The 18,521-nt window shown below is 37.4% G+C and overlaps 1 protein-coding gene across 23 annotated transcripts in view; it reads right to left on the bottom strand.

The window, feature by feature from the left end:
• Positions 1 to 18,521, bottom strand: part of RGS7 (regulator of G protein signaling 7) — a 271,402-nt gene that overhangs the window by 90,978 nt on the left and 161,903 nt on the right. For all 23 annotated transcript variants that reach the window (XM_021391124.1, XM_021391127.1, XM_021391132.1 and 20 more), the window contains one exon: positions 13,517 to 13,567. In XM_021391124.1, the coding sequence (XP_021246799.1) occupies positions 13,517 to 13,567 (51 nt within the window). The remainder of the gene's footprint in view (positions 1 to 13,516; positions 13,568 to 18,521) is intronic.

The following is an 18,521-nucleotide window of genomic DNA, read 5'->3' as shown; positions in this document are numbered from 1 at the left end:
TCACTCAGAGTCATTTCAGGGAGAGCAAAAAAGACAGTGAAGGAAGAGGCACTATTTATTCGAACACAGTAAAAATGAGATCCATGCTTAATTCCAAGATGCCCATCACAAACCTCTTTATCTATCACCACAGCAAGCAGGGAGGATTTTTCTTGTGCCGTGTGCTAGACAGTGGCTGCTGATGCCATCAGCAGGCCAGAGGCATCAGTAGGAACATTACTCAGTATGTAAGGAGGAAAATCTATCAGAGATCTGCCGTGAATCCCCACCTGCCCAAGGATTGGCAACAACCATCTTCACAGTTTGACCTGATTTACATCATAAGGTCTCACACTCACATCTCAGGTCTAGAGACAGGGATGTATATATATATATGAAACAACTACTTTATTCACAAAAATTTCCAGCAAAGGGGTACTTGGGAACACCACCAGTCTTGCCTCTTATGCTAACAGGATGTGGGTGAATTGAGACTAACCTAACTATCTGACATAACCCTGGCAGGATTTTACCCAGACAAGGTCAACAGAAGTCATGTCACTGTGAAAGATCAATTGAAAGGAGAAGACGACCCCCTGGAAAAGGCAGTTGCAGTTTGAAGTCTCATGAGGCAGACAAACAGGGAGTGAGGTTCTGGAACTGAGCAGTGCTGTAACCCCACCTCTGAAAGGCTTGGTGTACTGGGAACAAGTAGTTACACAAAGTGGAAGAAATTCACCTAAGCTGCAAGCATCATGCAGACCTAATACCAGGGAAAATAGCATACAGTGTCAGTTGGCCACTAGATAATCAGTTCATTCAGCACACTGATGGAGAGTAGCTTGAATTTATTTAAATTTGCTGTTAGTTTCTCTGTCACCTCAATTTTTTTACATGCCTACCTATATCACACTAGCAATCAGAACTTCTAACGGGGGAATTTAGCTCTCTTCCCACCCACCCATGTCAGCATGTAAAAAACATTTCTTCTAATTTCACTAGTACTACTCTTGAGTTTTTATATTCTCATTTTTGCCAAAATCACAGAGTTCAGAGTTATTATTATTATTGATATCGCTTGTCTCCCAAAATTGAAACAGGAGGATGAAATCCAGATTCCTTTGAAGTGTTTCCTTCCTCTTTTTCCCACTGGTATTTCCTCTGAAATGTCAACTTCTCAGTTTGAGCTTTGATTCACATATTCCTTTAAGGCGAAATACAGAAAATAAAAAACTTTATGTCTTCTTTCCCCTAATGACAGTCTGAACTTGTCTTCATAAAATATCTCTTCACTCATTTCCCTCCCTAGTATGAAACTCTACTCTAGTTTATACAGTCATATGCATACACCTTTGAGTGAACCTGCTAACAACAAAACCGAAATTACTAAAAAAAACCCACATTACTGCAAATACTATACTTCAATTTCTCAAATGTATTTTTTCTCCATAATTTCAAGTATCAATAGAAGATAGAAAATATTGGACATAAATCACTTCTACTCAGTAGTAGAATCATTATATTATTTCAGGTTTTTCTTGTATACTGCTTGCCTCTTGCTGCTAGTATGCCAGATCCTCCAACTTTCCTCTCCTCCAGTGGCTGGGACTGCAGATGTGTGATCAATTCATTTGGCTGCATATATTTGGTGAGGAAGTATGTGATTCTCCATGGCATATGGTACCCAGGAATTTGTGCAAGCACGCATCAGCCAGGAAACACATTTTACATCATGGTTCCTGCAGACATGCTGCCCTGTATGATGGCACATTTCCCTAGCTGCAGCACTGTGTCACCACTTTTCTCTTTCTTAGTGATGCTCAAGGCAAGGCACAGCTAACCACATGCAGCTCCTCTCTCAATCAACTGTTTGGAAAACATAGGCCCAGGAGCAGTCTGGGGTGGGGCTTCACGGGAGGAGACAGCTATCTAAGGTGCCGATCCACTGCATCTGAAAAACTGGTGTGGACCAAGGACCACTTAGATTTGTGGCCACCACTGCTGCTCAAGAGTTGGCACAGGCTTTTTCAGCACACAAAATATTTGTTTCTGAAGGAATTGTAGAATTGTTGAATAAAAGGGATGTCAGCCAATATGTTTTTTTGAAGTTGGGTGAGGGTAAACAATAGGTAACACTATCTTGCTAGATTACTGGTGGTTAAGATGAATCATGACACTTTTTGAGTCTGTTTTGATATCAATTGCTTACTACATCAACCATTAATTTTGTATCATTGTTATATATTGCTATCATAATCACAGAACACCCACTTATGACCAGGCAGTTCAGATAACACAAAGGACATGCTGCAGCAGCTAGAATAATAGCTGCCTGTTTCACTGCACTCTACACAGTAAAGATGCATTCAATCTTCTTCGTAACAACTTTCCAGCTAACTGAGGGCATAAAAAACTGAAGATAATGTATTTCTTTCAATGGGAAGAATGCTGTGCATTTAAAGTCCAGCAGGAGTTAAAAGCTTTGTAAGTAAAATGCTGTCATTAAGACACACAGCAGGGAGAAATAACCAAAACTCACGCAAGCAAACTACAAAGGAGATAGCTTTCCAGAGATAAGATAGGACTGTGATCTGCAATGTCATTAGATACAGTCATCTGGGATGAATATATATTAAAAAAGGCATTTCATATAAACAATTCTATAGAGTTCTCTTCTCTCGTTATTTATAATTAATTATTTTGACTGGTAAATTGTATATATTTCACTGACCACATCAAAATGAAGGGTAAGAGAGTAAACTTTAAAGACATTTCAAGACTCCATTTTTTCATTTTTCTTTCATTCCTACAGTCTGAATCACATGTTCCTATCATCATGAAAAGCCCCTTCCCAGTGCTTACAGAATTCTCCCTGTTGTAGCAGATTTACACAGATAATTGCAGAGAACTGACATTTCAGCCAGATAAACTCTGCCATTAAAAATATGGAAATACTGAAAGAAACTCACCAGCAAAAATAGTTCAATGAAAACCCTTCCATCAGGGCTTCTTTTCCCACAAAAAAAAAAAAAAAAAAAAAAGCCTCAGTGACTGACCTACTTTTTCTCTATTGGCAGGATCTAAATGTAGAATGAAAAGATAGCACTGATGACAACAACAGCAATAAAAAATTGAAAGGCTTTAAAACAAATTGATAAAATGAATAAAAACATCTTGCTGGGTCAACATAGTGGTCACTCATAACGGTCACTCTATGTTTTAAGGCAAGTCAAATATTAACTCGCTGAACTGTTAGCAGTAGTGTGCAATTTATCACTTAAATGACCCACAGTGGAAAAGAAAAGAAGCTGGAATATGTGTCCTCAGGTTTTAGAAAGATCTACAGGGGTAAGCGGGGGGTGGGGAGGAGGCACATGAATAGAACAGAAGCTCATAGAGACAAGAAGATAGAAACTATAATAAAGTGGAGAATGAGTATATGTAAATGAGACAGAAGAAGGGAGACAGCCCACCATTACTGGAGGATGCAATGTCTCAAAAGTATGAGCGTTCTTATGTGGAACTAGTGAACACACAAGTTTAAGAAAATCTGGATAACATATTAACTTGGATTTCCTGAGGGTTCTTGATATAATTCCCCCAAATGTCTTTGTAAAGGAACTGAGTGGATCTGTGATAGAAAGTCATAGAAAAAGAACAGTTAGAAATATAGACATAAAGGTTAGCCACAGTAGATCAGTTAGCAGAGGGCAGGGAGGCAACCACTGTAGCTGATCACTGTTTTTAGAAATTATCTACAGAAGAGTTTGATAGATGGTATAACAAAATTTGCTGACAGTAATCATTTCTGACATAAGTAAAAAGTCAGTTTTGAAGAGGCATAGAGGGACTTCACAGTACTGATTCACTAGACAATGCAACAGCAGATGGAATTGATTTTTGGTAAATGCTAATCATTTCAAGTATGAACTCTCCCTCCCCATGTTCACATGGGGCTGCAAGTTAGCTGCTGCTGCTCAAGAAAAACTGGAATCACTGTATATGATTATGTGAATAATTTTGCTCAAATCTCAGACAGAACAGAATCAATTATTTGAAATGGAAAACAAACCAGAAGACATCACTTGCATACAGGATAGCACGCACACACCATAAATTCCAAGCAGAGAACTGGTCATTTCATCTAAAACTATGTATGTACAGAGAATGAAATTAAAAATCACAGGAGAAAGGGGAATATGGACTGTAAGGGTTCCGTACAACAAGAGATATCACAAATATGTAAGTGGATGGTGGAGGACAGCCATTAAAGCAGTCAATAAAATCATGACAAGAGGAGTTGAATCAGTGAGGAATAATAATTTGCTAATTCTCTTAACTCAAGAAGTCAGAGTCAACCAATGTGATTATCAGGCATACCCTTCCAAACAAAAAAATACATCTACAGTATCAGATCAATCTCTGGAACATATTTTCATGGAGTATTTTAAATGCAAAAATGTCACTTGAGTATTATTAAACATGAAGCTGGAAACAACTGAAGGTCAGGACCATTACACCATCTTTCTCCTTCAGTGAAGCAAAAGGGACTGACCACTGCCAGAAATAGCTAATGTTTCAGATGGTCTGATTCTAGCGCTGCCTGCCTTCTGTTCATATTGAATTTGTTGTACAAAATTCATTTAATCTCTACTGTTCTGGAGTGTGCATTGGATATAAACTAATTTGGATTATTAGTTATACTTTCTCTTGCTGTGCAGAAGTTTTTGGCTTATTAATTAAAAAAAAAAAGATATTATTTGCAATCATTATTATGCTTAAATGACCTTAGAGAGCACAGTTTCTTTTCATACTAGAACTGAAATTGCAATATATTCAACAGTTAATTGCTCTTCCTGGACATAATTTTGACATGTCAGAATATCTTCCAAATGCACTATGTAAGAACTTAAATACATATTTCCATTTCTACTTTATTCTCAGCCATCATTACTATGGTAAAGACTACTGTGGAATAGCTAAATTATCTTTAATCTGTTTCTTGTAGGCATAAGTTTTGATCTGCTTCAACTAACTGAGAGCATAAATTTTGCAAAAGCTCACTAACATGAACTTTAAAACCCCCAGAATTTTACAGTCATGGCTCTCCAGATAGTTTTTCCACATTGAGTTTTATTATGATAGTGGCAGTTACTATTATTAAAAATTCAAGTCAAGTTTAACTGTGGAACTGTAAATCCCCATCCCTAATTTCTTCAAACCAGGCTATTCTAAATATCCTTAAGTTAAGTGACAAATATATGAAGCTATCCCAAGAAATAATAGTTTTAACTTTTTTTATAAAGAAAAAATCAACCATTTGTTATTACCCTGAAAGACCTTCGGCAAAGTTTTTTGATTATTTATTGCAGTTACTATGATAGAGCACTTTTTTATTATATTTTGCTTTGTTATTTTTTATGCTAGTGATTACATTTGAAGATGTAAATAGTTCCACAATTGCAATATGCAAAAATGCCACATTCATAGTTCCTCATAAGCTTCCCAACAAGTTTTAAAACGATTTAAAAGGTTAAGTTTTACAGTTCATCTACAAAAGTATTTCCTTAAATTAGACATTAATTAAGAAGCAACCTTTCAAAAGCAAATGTAAATTACTTGTTTTAATTTCTGTGTGTGTAGCTGAGATAAATAGGATTTTTCGTGGTTGGGTTCTATTAAACTGTATTGAGTTTCAGCTTTAGTGGGAACTGAAATTTTTACTTTGTGGATCCCAGTGTTCCAAAGACAAATGAGATCCTGCAGCTACAAAAACAGAGTGGACATGGAATAGTGAAATTCTTGATTATTCAGCTTCAATTTCCCTGTTTTCCTATGCAAAATTTGAGAATGTGACTGAATGCAACCAATGAAGTTAAAGAATATGTGAATGGAAAAGAGAATGTGAATAATAACCACCATCCCTAAGCAGACAAGAACCAGAGGACATACTAGTAAAACCAGGGGACAAACCACGGAGATAAAAATGTAGACGACAGAAAATGAAGAAAATGAGAGAATATTGAAAAACAATAGAGATAAAGGAATATTTATCTATTCATGGTGACATAACAAGCAATGTCGTTTGCTTAGTAAAATAGAGTACCCAGCAGTTCACTTGAACCTTGAACCTTCACTTTGCTCCATGGTGGACAGCTGCATTTCTCTACATGCACTATGGTAAAACTGAAAACCCACTTAAGGACAACTAGTAACAAAATCAAGAGAGGGCCTTACATTAACCATTCAGTCATCAAATGTCTCATAAAATAAAGAAATATCAAAATATTTTTGTTCACTTGGTTATAAATAGTTGCAGCAGCTGCTGGCAAGATGAAATAGAACTTCAACTACTTTTATTTAATTAAGTTGTTCAGAGATATAATCTCACTTCCACCTACTTGCGCTTTCATTGCTATACAACATAGTTCTCCGGGAAACAAGGAAGCAGCAAGCTAATTAAGTCTCTAGACAATTATTTAGCTACTTTTAATTAAATATGCCAGCATGAATTGGGATTTACTACATATTCTTCCTCTTAAACCTCTAAAACTTGGTATGATCCCAAATTCTCAGAAGGAAAATGAAAAACAGGAAAAAAATCACCAAAAATCTTAGTAACTTTAGTAAAAATAGAATCAAATATTTTATTAGGAATATTATTATTATTTAATTCATTAATGAATAAGCTTTATTTCTAAGAGGTATCAGAGTTCTTCTTACAAGGACTACTTTCCTACGATTCTTCAGTTGTATTTTTGTCTTCAGCTAAGTTGATAAATACATGTTTCATTGTTTTTAATAGCGACAGTAATACAATAGGCCATGACCACGCTAAATAAGCAAAAAGTGGCAGCTAGTAATGTGCAGTTACACAACAAGCAGACAAGATGGAGAACATATAACATTTAAATTAGTCGCATTTGGTATCCAAAGCCAGTTATTCTAAAAATCTGATGCATCAGCAGGAAGTTAATATTGACTAGCAATACATTTTTCTTACTCTGAGATACTGGCTCCATATGCTGAGTGATGACATCAAGTGATGCATACAATACCCACAAGGAGATATCCTGTTTAGGAACACCAGTTCCTCTAGAGCTACATGGAATATTTTCAATTGAAACCATGGAACAAAAAATTGCCTATTATTCAATTCTAAAAGAATTGAAAGATAAGCTCTGGGGAGAACTCAGCACCAGTTTTCATCATATAGCTTTATATATAATAAAATAATAGCTTCATCATAAAGCTTTTTGATGAAGCTGGGTACTTTGGAGGTAATTTGACAGAAAAAGATTTCAATTGAGTAATTTAGATTTCTTATAGACTCATTTTTTCCGTGACAGAAAGGATAAAATAGATTCTTTAAATTGTTACAACAGAGCATCTGAAGCGCCTTCCAGTGAAATTGCGTGAAATAAATGCTTACTGATTTTTCAGTATCTAGTAACAGTTTTAGCATTAGCTTTTTATCAGAGTAGGCTTCTTTAAACTCATTTTTCTAATCAAGGTACTTTGTATTCAATTCAGTACTTCCTTCTTACTCTTTACTCACCAAGACTCTGAAAGACCTCAGTGAAATAATGCTCATATTACCTTCTGAATTCCAAAGAAAATGCTGTTCATTATTTTTTTATTTGTTTTCTTTTTCTTTTTTTGCTTTAATTTTTGAATTCTAACTGGCACATAAGAGGAGAGGAAGCTCATTCCAGGCAACCTCTGCTGCTCTGTGTGCTCCTGGGAGTTGCACTCTACACAAAGTAACACACTATACCAAGTGGAAAAAACTTTAGTGGAAAAGCCTGAAAGAAGGAACAGTATCCATTAAGTCTGACTTCTCCTCTGGCAATTAAATTACAGGCAATATATCCTTGTTCACCATTTCTAAAGTATTTCCAAGGGCTTTGGACAAATACAATAAACTCTGCAACGAAACTTTTACCATTTCAGCTCTGAATCCTCAGGATTGGCTAGAAGCCCACCGACTATCACAGATCGCTAAATGCCACACAAACCTACAGGAAAACTGGCCCGTACTGTTTCATCACAACATTAATACGATTGGTACAAAAGACTGCCTGTAAATGTTGACATTTTCTACTCCCTGCTTTCTTTCTGTTCATCTGAAATTACAGACATTATTTGATTTAAATGCTACAGGACCTGACAAGCTGAGATCAAATTCACACAGCAGAAGAAAGTTATTTATATTAGACATGGTGAAGGTTCATGAGATCTGCCTCATTGAACAAAACGTGCCCAAGTTTCGGTTAAACGAAAAAAGGTGAGTCTATTGGAATGCCCAATTTCCTATTATGGTACACGTACAGGCAATATAAATTATTTTTATCAGGTGGGTGGTGGATTTTTTTTTCAGTTAAGCTGATACATAGGATGTATTCTACTCTTGTTTTATTACCACTGTTTTGATTAATGCAAAGATTGCAAACAGAAGTATGACTTCTCCATTCCCTTTGTTTTGTCCTCTTATAAGAGGCTATTTTCTCCTTTAGCAAACTATGGAAAGGGAAACTCTCCTACGTCTGCAGCTGTGTCACAGGTCACAATGCTTTGCTGCTCTTCGCTGCTGTCTTCCTGCATATGCATGCAAGGAAGGGGCAGAAATAGGTTTTCAGCTGCACCTTCATATACTCAAATAAAAACCCTAATATTTTTCTGCTAATTCTTAAAGCAAGCAAAGTGTATTATCAAAGACATTATTAACACAGCTACTGCTGCAGAGATATTTAAATACAAAACAATGGAGGGAAAAGTGAAAGAAACAAATAGATGTTGTGCTACTGAATTCTTCCATTTTCTTGCACTGGGTTAGTGCCCACAGTTTACATGGCTGCTGCTGGGCATCTAGTTACAAACCAGCTACATCAGTTAATTGAAAAGAATATTAATGGAAAGAACTGAAGTGGAGAAATCATAGGAGTGTGTCTACTTCAAGGAACGGTCCTGTTCTATAACTTACAATACTTGATTTAGCAAATAATGTTAATGTTCGTGTACGTGTACGTGTAGGCCACTACAAAAGTAATGTCTCCTATCTATTTCCATGGAAACTACAACAGATACACAAAGAACACAGTTACACCATTTGACAGTAAATTCCCAGCTACAAATCTCTATTTTTCAACACAGTCACCGCTGTTAGCTGTATATTTTGCCAGTGATGAACAAGAGCCTGCATGCTGCAACTGTAAAAATCTGCACCAGCAGAAGTGATGCACTGTCACTGTCACCACTGCTGAAATGCACCACCCATCACTTCACTGTGCTGACATCCACTGTTTGTGCTCCTTAAACCTTCAGCACACATTGATGAATGTCAATGGATGCAATTTTTTTGCAGAGATTAGTAACACTTGAATGTAATTCTTTATGTCTAAGAGCAGTAGCAAATTTCTTCAACAGACAGCCAAAATGAGTTGGACTAAGGAACTCTGAATGTAAAGGCTGCACAACCTGGAGATGGCTGCAGCACTACAACTCTATTACAGCAACCAAACAAAAATGAAGTGCCTTCAGCTGAATAATTTCCATTGGCTTTGCAGATATCAATAAATTAAATATGCAACACTATGGAGGAGAAAGAAGATGATGGCTTAACACATTATCAACTCCTAAAGACTCTTTCTGAGCTACCTATATATAAATCTTCATGGACTATGTTAAGGGTGCATTTTGTAACGGATGTTAAGGAGCATTTTTAACTAACACACCTGTCGTTATGAAAATATTAATTATTCTTCACTAAACCAAAAATTGATACTGGTTGCTCTCATTAAAGAGACAACAGTATTATTTACTGTTACAGTGTTGGAATGCTAGGGAAAAACTTCAGTGCATGAACTAAGTACAGAGCCAGAGACTTGGAAATTTCAGCAGACACCTTTAAAACAGTTCACCAACCCTAACTGTTCTATTTTTGAACTGAAAGGATTTCAATTTCTAGTGTGGTCAGCCTAGTACATTTCACAGCACTAACTGTCATTTTAAAAAAGAAAAATACAATGTAGAAAAACAGAATAGATTTTCTTCATTAAGATTAATTGGCACCATCAGTGAAGAGTCAGCACTTACCCTGTAACGGCCAATTCAACAAACATATGTCTAAGTGCCAAACCACACGCCATTACAATTCTGTAAACTCAGTTAATTGCTTCTTTTCAGGTTGAGGCCAGACTTATTTTTATAACTGAACTAAGTTTCGCATTAAAAATAACTTAGATAATTCCCGTTCCTTAAAATTTTACAGATGATTTGTAGGCTGAAACACAAACATTTTTTTTAAAGTACATACAGAAAAGTAAACAATATAACAGCAACTGCACATTGCACACAGCTATTCTGGGCACAAGCTCTATTCTGCTCCACTGAAATAACTTCAAATCTGGTATAATTTAGCAGAATCCACCCATCATCCTTAGTTTATTTTCTTGACAGAGATTTACTGCAGCAAGCCAAAATCTTACAAATCTTCCACACAAACTGTTTTTCCACTTTAGAAAAATGTGCGATCTTATTTTTTTTACTGGTAATTTACACTTGTAACTTTTTTTTGGTTGAAATTACTGTTTCCAGATACTAGCTTTACGATTCTTATCACAGTGAAAGCAAATGTTGCTGCCAGATCTTCTCCTGTCTCTTGTTCTCCCAGTATCCATAAAGCAGACTAATTCATTCCCACTTAAATGTTACTGTAGTTGCATGCTCTATGCGGAATGAAGAAAAAAATAGGCACTACTTCTAACTAGTTCTTTCATTTACTAAATAAGTAGAATCTCCCTGTCTGTTAAGTCCCTTGGCAGTTTGCATGCCTTGCTCACATGAGTAGTTCACAACACTGACATAGGGGGATTATAAATAGATATTTATTTTTTCCAGAGATAACAGAATATACTCTTAAAATACGTGAACCAAGGTCTACATTATATTGCTGATATCAGAATTAGTTGGAGATTATAACTTTCAGTGCAAACACAAGGATTATTTATATCTGCATCACAAAATTGCACAACAGCTTGGTAACACGACAATAAGGAATAATTTTAAAAGACAGCCATAGTAAAACCCTGGCATATTGATGAAAAGTAGACAGAAGATAATGGAAATCCAAATTATGGTGACAACAGCACTCAGAAGATTAGGGCTTCTCTACAGGAAATTCCAGACAGTCTTGTCTAGAACTGGAACAAAGAGTCAAAATCTTCAAAAATTTTACAAACCAGAATTTTATCAGAAGCTTTGCCCTGTGAATAGCTCTTGCTCACCATCTGTGAGGTTCAGTGCTATCTGGCAATTCTGAGTGCTACCCAAAGGCAACATTTGGGGTGGCTGGCCTTCTGTAGGTTTGCAGCCAGCCAGCTCCAGACAGCTAGCTTTTGGATGTCCAGTCCCTGGACTAGAATGGACATGCGTAAGACATTTTTTTTATTGTGGACAGTTTTTCCACTTATACAATCTGAGGGGATATAATGCAGCTCAGATAAAATTACTGCTGTGTTCTGGTTACATGCACTAGTCGCATGATGGCTTGGACAGGTACACTCTTTGCTCGATAAGGAGCTGGCTGGAGGGCCAGGCCCAGACAGTGGTGGCGAATGGAGTTAAATCCAGCTGGTGACTGGTCATGAGTGGTGTTCCCCAAGGGTCGGTGCTGGGGCCTGCCCTCTTCAATATCTTTACTGATGACCTGGATGAGGGCATTGAGAGCACTCTCAGTAAGTTTGCAGATGACAGCAAGCTGGCAGGAAGTGTCGATCTGCCTGGGGGTAGCGAGGCCCTCCAGAGAGATCTGGACAGGCTGGATCTCTGGGCTGAAGCCAATGGGATGAGCACAAGACCAAGTGCCAGGTCCTGCACTTTGGCCACAACAACTCTAGGCAACGCTACAGGCTTGGGGCAGAGTGGCTGGAAGACTGTGTGGAGGAAACGGACCTAGGGGTGTTGGTCGATGCTCAGCTGAGCATGAGCCAGCAGTGTGCCCAGGTGGCCAAGAAGGCCAATGGCATCCTGGCTTGTATCAGAAATAGTGTTGCCAGTAGGAGCAGGGAAGTAATTGTCCCTCTGTACTCAGCACTGGTGAGGCCACTCTTCAAGTTCTGTGTCCAGTTTTGGGCCCCTCACTGCAAGAAAGACATTGAGGCCCTGAAGCGTGTTCAGAGGAGGGCGACGAAGCTGGTGAGGGGTCTGGAGCACAGGCCTTATGAGGAGCGGCTGAGGCAGCTGGAATTGTTCAGTCTGGAGAAGAGGAGGCTCAGGAGAGATCTTATCGCTCTCTATAGATACCTGAAGGGAGGTTGTAGTGAGCTGGGGGTCGGCCTCTTCTCTCTTGTAACTAGTGACAGGACGAGGGGGAATGGCCTCAAGTTGCGCCAGGGGAGATTTAGGCTGGACATTAGGAAACACTACTTTTCTGAGAGAGTGGTCAGGCGCTGGGATGGGCTGCCCAGGGAGGTGGTTGAGTCACCGTCTCTGGAGGTGTTCAAGAAACGTTTAGATATAGCGTTGAGAGACATGGTTTAGTGGGGTTATTGGTGGTAGGTGGATGGTTGGACTGGATGATCTTGTAGGTCTTTTCCAACCTAGCTAATTCTATGATTCCATGATTCTATTATTCTATGTGTGTTTTTTTAATTGGATATTAACATAGGAAATAGGAATTCTCTGGAAAGGAATTCTATGAAAGCAGGAATAGGAATTCTATGAAAGCATGTTTCCCATTTAGTTTAAGGTTTCTTCTATTGCAAGTTTCACAACAACCAAATAATCTGAATGACAGCCTATCACAGTACTGAAGTTCTGGTTTGACAAATAAAGGTTGAACTTCTATATCAAATAACAGTCTTTCAAACTCTGATAAGAATAGACAGGTGCATGATTTTTGGTTGACAACTGAGAAACATGATATCACACCTATGTATGTAGTGACCCCCACATGTCTTCAGGAAGAAAATATAAGACACTGTGTGGGAAGTAATACTAATCTGGCAGCAATTAGCGATGTCCTCGATGTAATAATTCAGATAATTTGTGAACTGCATGTTTGCAGATATTGAATTATGCACCTACAATATTATCCAATTTATAATTTTAAACACGTAACATTTTTAAATTTATGTAAATTTATAAATGCATAATTTTACTATAACTATTGATCTATTCAAAATCCTGTTAAGAAAACATAATATGCTTATGAAACTATTTAGTATGACAGTGAGTTAATTCATAATGGAGTAGAACTTACATTCATTTTCTGTTAATTAAAGCACTCATTTTCTTGGACATCCTCTTGCTTCCCAGTACATGCTCCAACAAAATGGATAACCAAAAATCATCCGATTCTTAGCAACAGTTTTTGAGGCTTGATGATATCTTTATTTTCTATAGAAATTATACTGATCAAACACTGTCTCCGCTTTGCAACAGAAGACAAATAGAATTTGATCCTTTAAAAAGACAATCTAGAATTTTCTAATCTATATAACATATATATTCTAATATAAAAAAAAATAAAAATTACCTGGATCTTCTATAGATAAGTTCTTTGTCAACCATTGAACAATGTCTGAACCTAGGAACAAAGAAATAGATATTTTTAGATTAACAAGTTTTCTCTTCCTATCTTCTATTCTCTAGATCTATTAATATTATTCTACATGTAAAAGAAATTTCTATCTTTTGCTCAGCTTGTCTAAAATCAACCTGACCATTATATTATTTTTATTTTTTTTTAGTTTCTCCACAGCTTCAGCCAAAGAAACATACTACTCACTCCTTTCTTCAGGTCAAGACTCATAAAACACAGAAATGTCAGATAATAGCCTACAGTTTAAATATATATTATTGCAAAATTTGCATTAAAATCGCTCTTTTTAAAGTCAGTATGAGTTTCCCCACATTCCAAATCAGTTTGCAAATGAAGCCTAGCAAAAGTAAATGCAACACAGATGATTTTGCAATATATGACAGTATATGCTGCAGGCCATTTCTGATAAAAGACCTCCTTGGAACTAATACATACCATTATGAGCTCATTTTAGGATCTTGATTGTGTTCAGCTTTGCCTTCTGACTTTTTATCTTTAGCTCTTGATAGAATTTATTTTTCCCTAGTGTTGAAGCCCTTTCCTTACCACTCCAGACTCTGTACTTCTGTATCCTCGCATTTACTGCCTATCCATTTCTCTGTATTTCACTTCCTTCACTTAACTTAAGGCCATATGTTATTGCTGTCCTGTTAACAACTCTGATACCAGACTCCTGGCTGTGTTTTACAATGAGAATCCTTCCAACTCTACCTCCTGCTTTCTAAATCCCTCTTGGCTGTGCACTTCCTATCACACTTCACACTTTCTGTTCCAAGCCAAGCTGAAGGACGTCTCATTTTTCAGACTGCAAGCTGCAGTTGGACTTCACCACTCTGAACATAGTGAATTACAAAATAGATTATGAAGCAGTTTGGCAGACAAAAAAAGTCATTCATGATTTAAGCAACTTTAAAAAACAAAAACTGGCCTAAGAGGAAAACATACCCAAGACAGTTGGGGATAATGTGCGTGTTCCCTGTGTTGTGGCACGTCTCCATTTCAGACAAGAAATCTAAAGGAGAGACGTGTCCAATTTTTAATTTTCCTTATCCATTTCTAAATGGACATAATAACTTCTTTCTTTTAAAAAACATAAATTTAAAAAGGGAAAAGATCATCAAAATCAACATACATCAATGTGAAAAAATCAAAATAATAAAATCTCACAAGTAGGCAATAAATTGGAGAGGTATGGATTTGAAGGATGGACTGTTTGGTGGGTTAAGAACTGGTTGGCTGGTCGCAGCCAAAGGGTTGTGATTAATGGTTCTATGTCAGGGTGGAGGCTGGTCACGAGTGGTGTCCCCCAAGGCTCAGTCTTGGGACCGATGCTCTTCAACATCTTTATCAATGACATAGACGATGGAATCGAGTGTACCCTCAGCAAGTTTGCAGATGACACCAAGCTGAGTGGTGCAGTCAATACATTGGAAGGAAGGGAAGCCATCCAGAAGACCTGGACAGGCTGGAGAAGTGGGTCCACGAGAATCTAATGAGGTTTAACAAGGCCAAATGCAGGGTGCTGCACTTGGGCCGGGGCAATCCCATGTATTTATACAACCTGGGGGAAGAAGTACTTGAAAGCAGCCCTGCGGAGAAGGACTTGGGGGTCCTGATGGACGAGAAGCTGAGCATGAGCCAGCAGTGTGCGCTGGCAGCCCGGAAGGCCAACTATGTTCTGGGCTGCATTAAAAGAGGAGTGGCCAGCAGGGAGAGGGAGGTGGTGGTCCCCCTCTACTCGGCTCTTGCGAGGCCTCATCTGGAGTATTGCGTCCAGACTTGGGGGTCCCAGCACAAGAAGGTGTGGAGCACTTGGAACGAGTTCAGAGGAGGGCAACTAAGATGATCAGAGGGCTGGAGCACCTCTCCTATGAGGAAAGGTTGATAGAACTGGGCTTGTTTAGTTTGGAGAAGAGAAGGCTCGGGGGAGACCTCGTTGTGGCCTTCCAATACTTGAAGGGAGCGTATAAACAGGAGGGGGAACGATTGTTCACAAGAGTGGATAGCGATAGGACAAGGGGAATGGTCTTAAACTGAGACAGGGGAGATGTATGTTAGATATTAGGAGGAAGTTTTTCACACAGAGGGTGGTGACACACTGGAACAGGTTGACCAGGGGGGTTGTGGATGCCCTGTCCCTGGAGGTGTTCAAGGCCAGGATGGACGTGGCTCTGGGCAGCCTGGTCTAGTGGTTGGCAACCCTGCACTCAGCAGGGGGGTTGAAACTCAATGATCTTTGAGGTCCTTTTCAACCCAGATGATTCTATGATTCTATGATTCTATAAATAATATAAAATATTAGAATCTTAAGATTTCCCCATCACTGTCAAGACTTAGATTTCTTCCTGTACTTCTAATAGTGCATGATTTTGTTTTAACTTCTTAAGGCAATGTGCATGAGGCACTAATAAACCAATTCAGAGAAGAAAGAAAATCTATTTTTACTCTCTTAATTGTGAAAAATGAAGTTTTGTTGCTTCTATTTTATTACACTTAATGAACAGATTTATCATGTATTTTAGAGAGTCTAGCTGATTCTAATATAACTTTTTGTGTGCATACACATTACCAAATTGATTATTTAGCAGTGAAAACTGTGGAGATTTTACAACCTTCTCCAGAGAAAAATTTTCATTTCTTTGTTATGTCTAAATTTGGATAGATTAAACTTCAGTGGCAACATTTCTCATAGCATTTACACTGAATTATTTATTAAGTGAAGCAATCTACCTTTACATGCTCTTTGTGTTGGAAGTATACAAAATGTTTCAGGCGGATATTCCTACCTCAAAATATTATATTTTTATGTATTTTTATAAATACCATTCCTATCTTTATTCATATGAATTTTATAAGGCAGATGTTGAAGGATAAATTTTAGCTCAGTATAAAAGGAAATGTCATAAATTTCAGTGACACAGTTCCAAGCCTAAGCAAATATTTCCATCAGCTAACTAGAGAAATAATCAGCCCTAAGTATTTCCCTAAACTCTCAAAGGTCAGGGGAAAAAGTCATGAGAAAAGCAACACAGGATTTTTTTAATACTGGTTCTAAACTTTTGTTTCCTTCAAATCCCTCAGGTACCCTAAAGAAAGAAATTTTCTACTTTTTATCTCACCTTAAAATGCTTCACTTCTCCATACCTCTTCTGAACACTTTCCTACAGTGACACATCACATTACTTAGTCCTCAGCTCCTGGCATCATATTTGTGTACGTGATCTACACAACAGAAATTTCACCTCCATATGTTACACTGTCTTCTAAATGTCATTGGGAAATAGGATTACTTGACAAATATATTACCTATTTCTGAAAGATCACTTCCACTCTGTATTATTCTATAATGAAGCCATTTCCCTGGTACCAAAAGTCTGAACAGCAGTTTAAGTCAGCTATCATGTTTGAACACTGTCATGATTTGAGCTGCATGATTTTGATGACAAAAGCCCAGGCCAACAAATATTAACATTTATATACTCTCCTTCTATTGTGAAGGGTATTCAAGTGAAGCAAAGTTGCAAGTAGTTTGTCACACCACAGGTGAGAAATTTATCAGTCCATATTCCTTTGGGAGATCTTGTGGGCAACTCTAGCTCTAAAAAGAATGACAATGGTATCACCTTTAATAGCTAACTGAGTGTTTTTTAGCTGTTACTTTAAGTGTCTAACCAATAACGTGATTTCATTCACTCACATCTGTGCCCTTTTCTAGAGTTTATTAATCATGCAAATGTGTTTCTGAAAGTGAGACCAGTACTATAATTTCTTATCTCAAGAAAAGGACAAGGCAGCAAAACAGGTAAATGCTTTAAGCAAAAACGTCATTTCCTTAGAGTCCCAGCTTTGAAAATCAGGTGACCAGTAAATTCATGTCACTTCTGTACATCATACTTCTCATCTAAAGAAATCACGATCCAAGAATTAGGATGAAAAATGTTACAGACTTCATTAATTCTAAGCAAGAGCTAATTCTTACATGATAACACACCTTTAACTTTCAATCCTGAATCCTTCTCGTCACCGAGAATCTAAGTGACTAGCTAATAAATGACAGAAATAGCATGGATGCCATTATCTTGGTATATGAGCTTTCCAAAAAGGAAATAAAACAGGAGCATTTGCCTTCCTGCATTGGAAGAGAGTATTTGGAATGCCTGATGATGATGTCCAATGATGAAACGTCTTAAAAATTCTAGCTATTTATGATATTTCCTTTTTATAATTTGGAATTACCTAAAACAAATCTTTTTAACTAGAAGGAAAAGCACTTCAGTAGAAGGAATTACAGATCTTTACTTAGAAGAGAAAGTAAAGTAGTTTGAAATAAAGCATCCAGACTGTGAATGCTACATTTGAGAGATTTAAAGCCACAACCCAAAAGATAGAAAAAATCTGCTACATCAAAAAGATACTCAGTTTTTGTTGATTCTTTAAGGTGGCAGTCACTGGTAATGTACAACAACAAATATTATATTCTAATATTTTCAAAGGAGATTCCCAACTGAAATTCCCCAGATCTCCCTGCCTCACTTTTGGGAGGCAGCTAAAGGGGAAGCTGGCTATTAGATCTCTAATGTGTAAGAGACTTTCAGACCAATCACCAATTGAATTTTGAAATCCAAGAACCCTCATATCTCATGCAAATTCCTGTATCAAACACAACTGAACAATATGAAGGGATAATTCTCAGAAAACATTATAAAATGTATGCACCAAACCAGATAAGGGAAATAAAGTTCACAAGATCTTATACAAGTTCAGAAATATGAAAGACTTTCAGTTCTTTAAAAGAAAGCAGCAAAAATACGTAAAATTAACTTGCTGAAAAGCCAACTGGTGATTAATTTTAAATGAAACAGCCTGAAAATAGCAGATGCTGAAGCTGTCACGACATCTTAAGGATGCACCAGGGCAATGCTAAAGTTATCTTTCAGGA

The sequence above is a fragment of the Numida meleagris genome, chromosome 3 (assembly GCF_002078875.1).
Source record: "Numida meleagris isolate 19003 breed g44 Domestic line chromosome 3, NumMel1.0, whole genome shotgun sequence".
In the NCBI taxonomy this organism is placed as follows: domain Eukaryota; kingdom Metazoa; phylum Chordata; class Aves; order Galliformes; family Numididae; genus Numida; species Numida meleagris.
The sequence above is the reverse complement of the archived record's forward strand: the minus strand, read 5'-3'. Positions and strand labels throughout refer to the sequence as shown.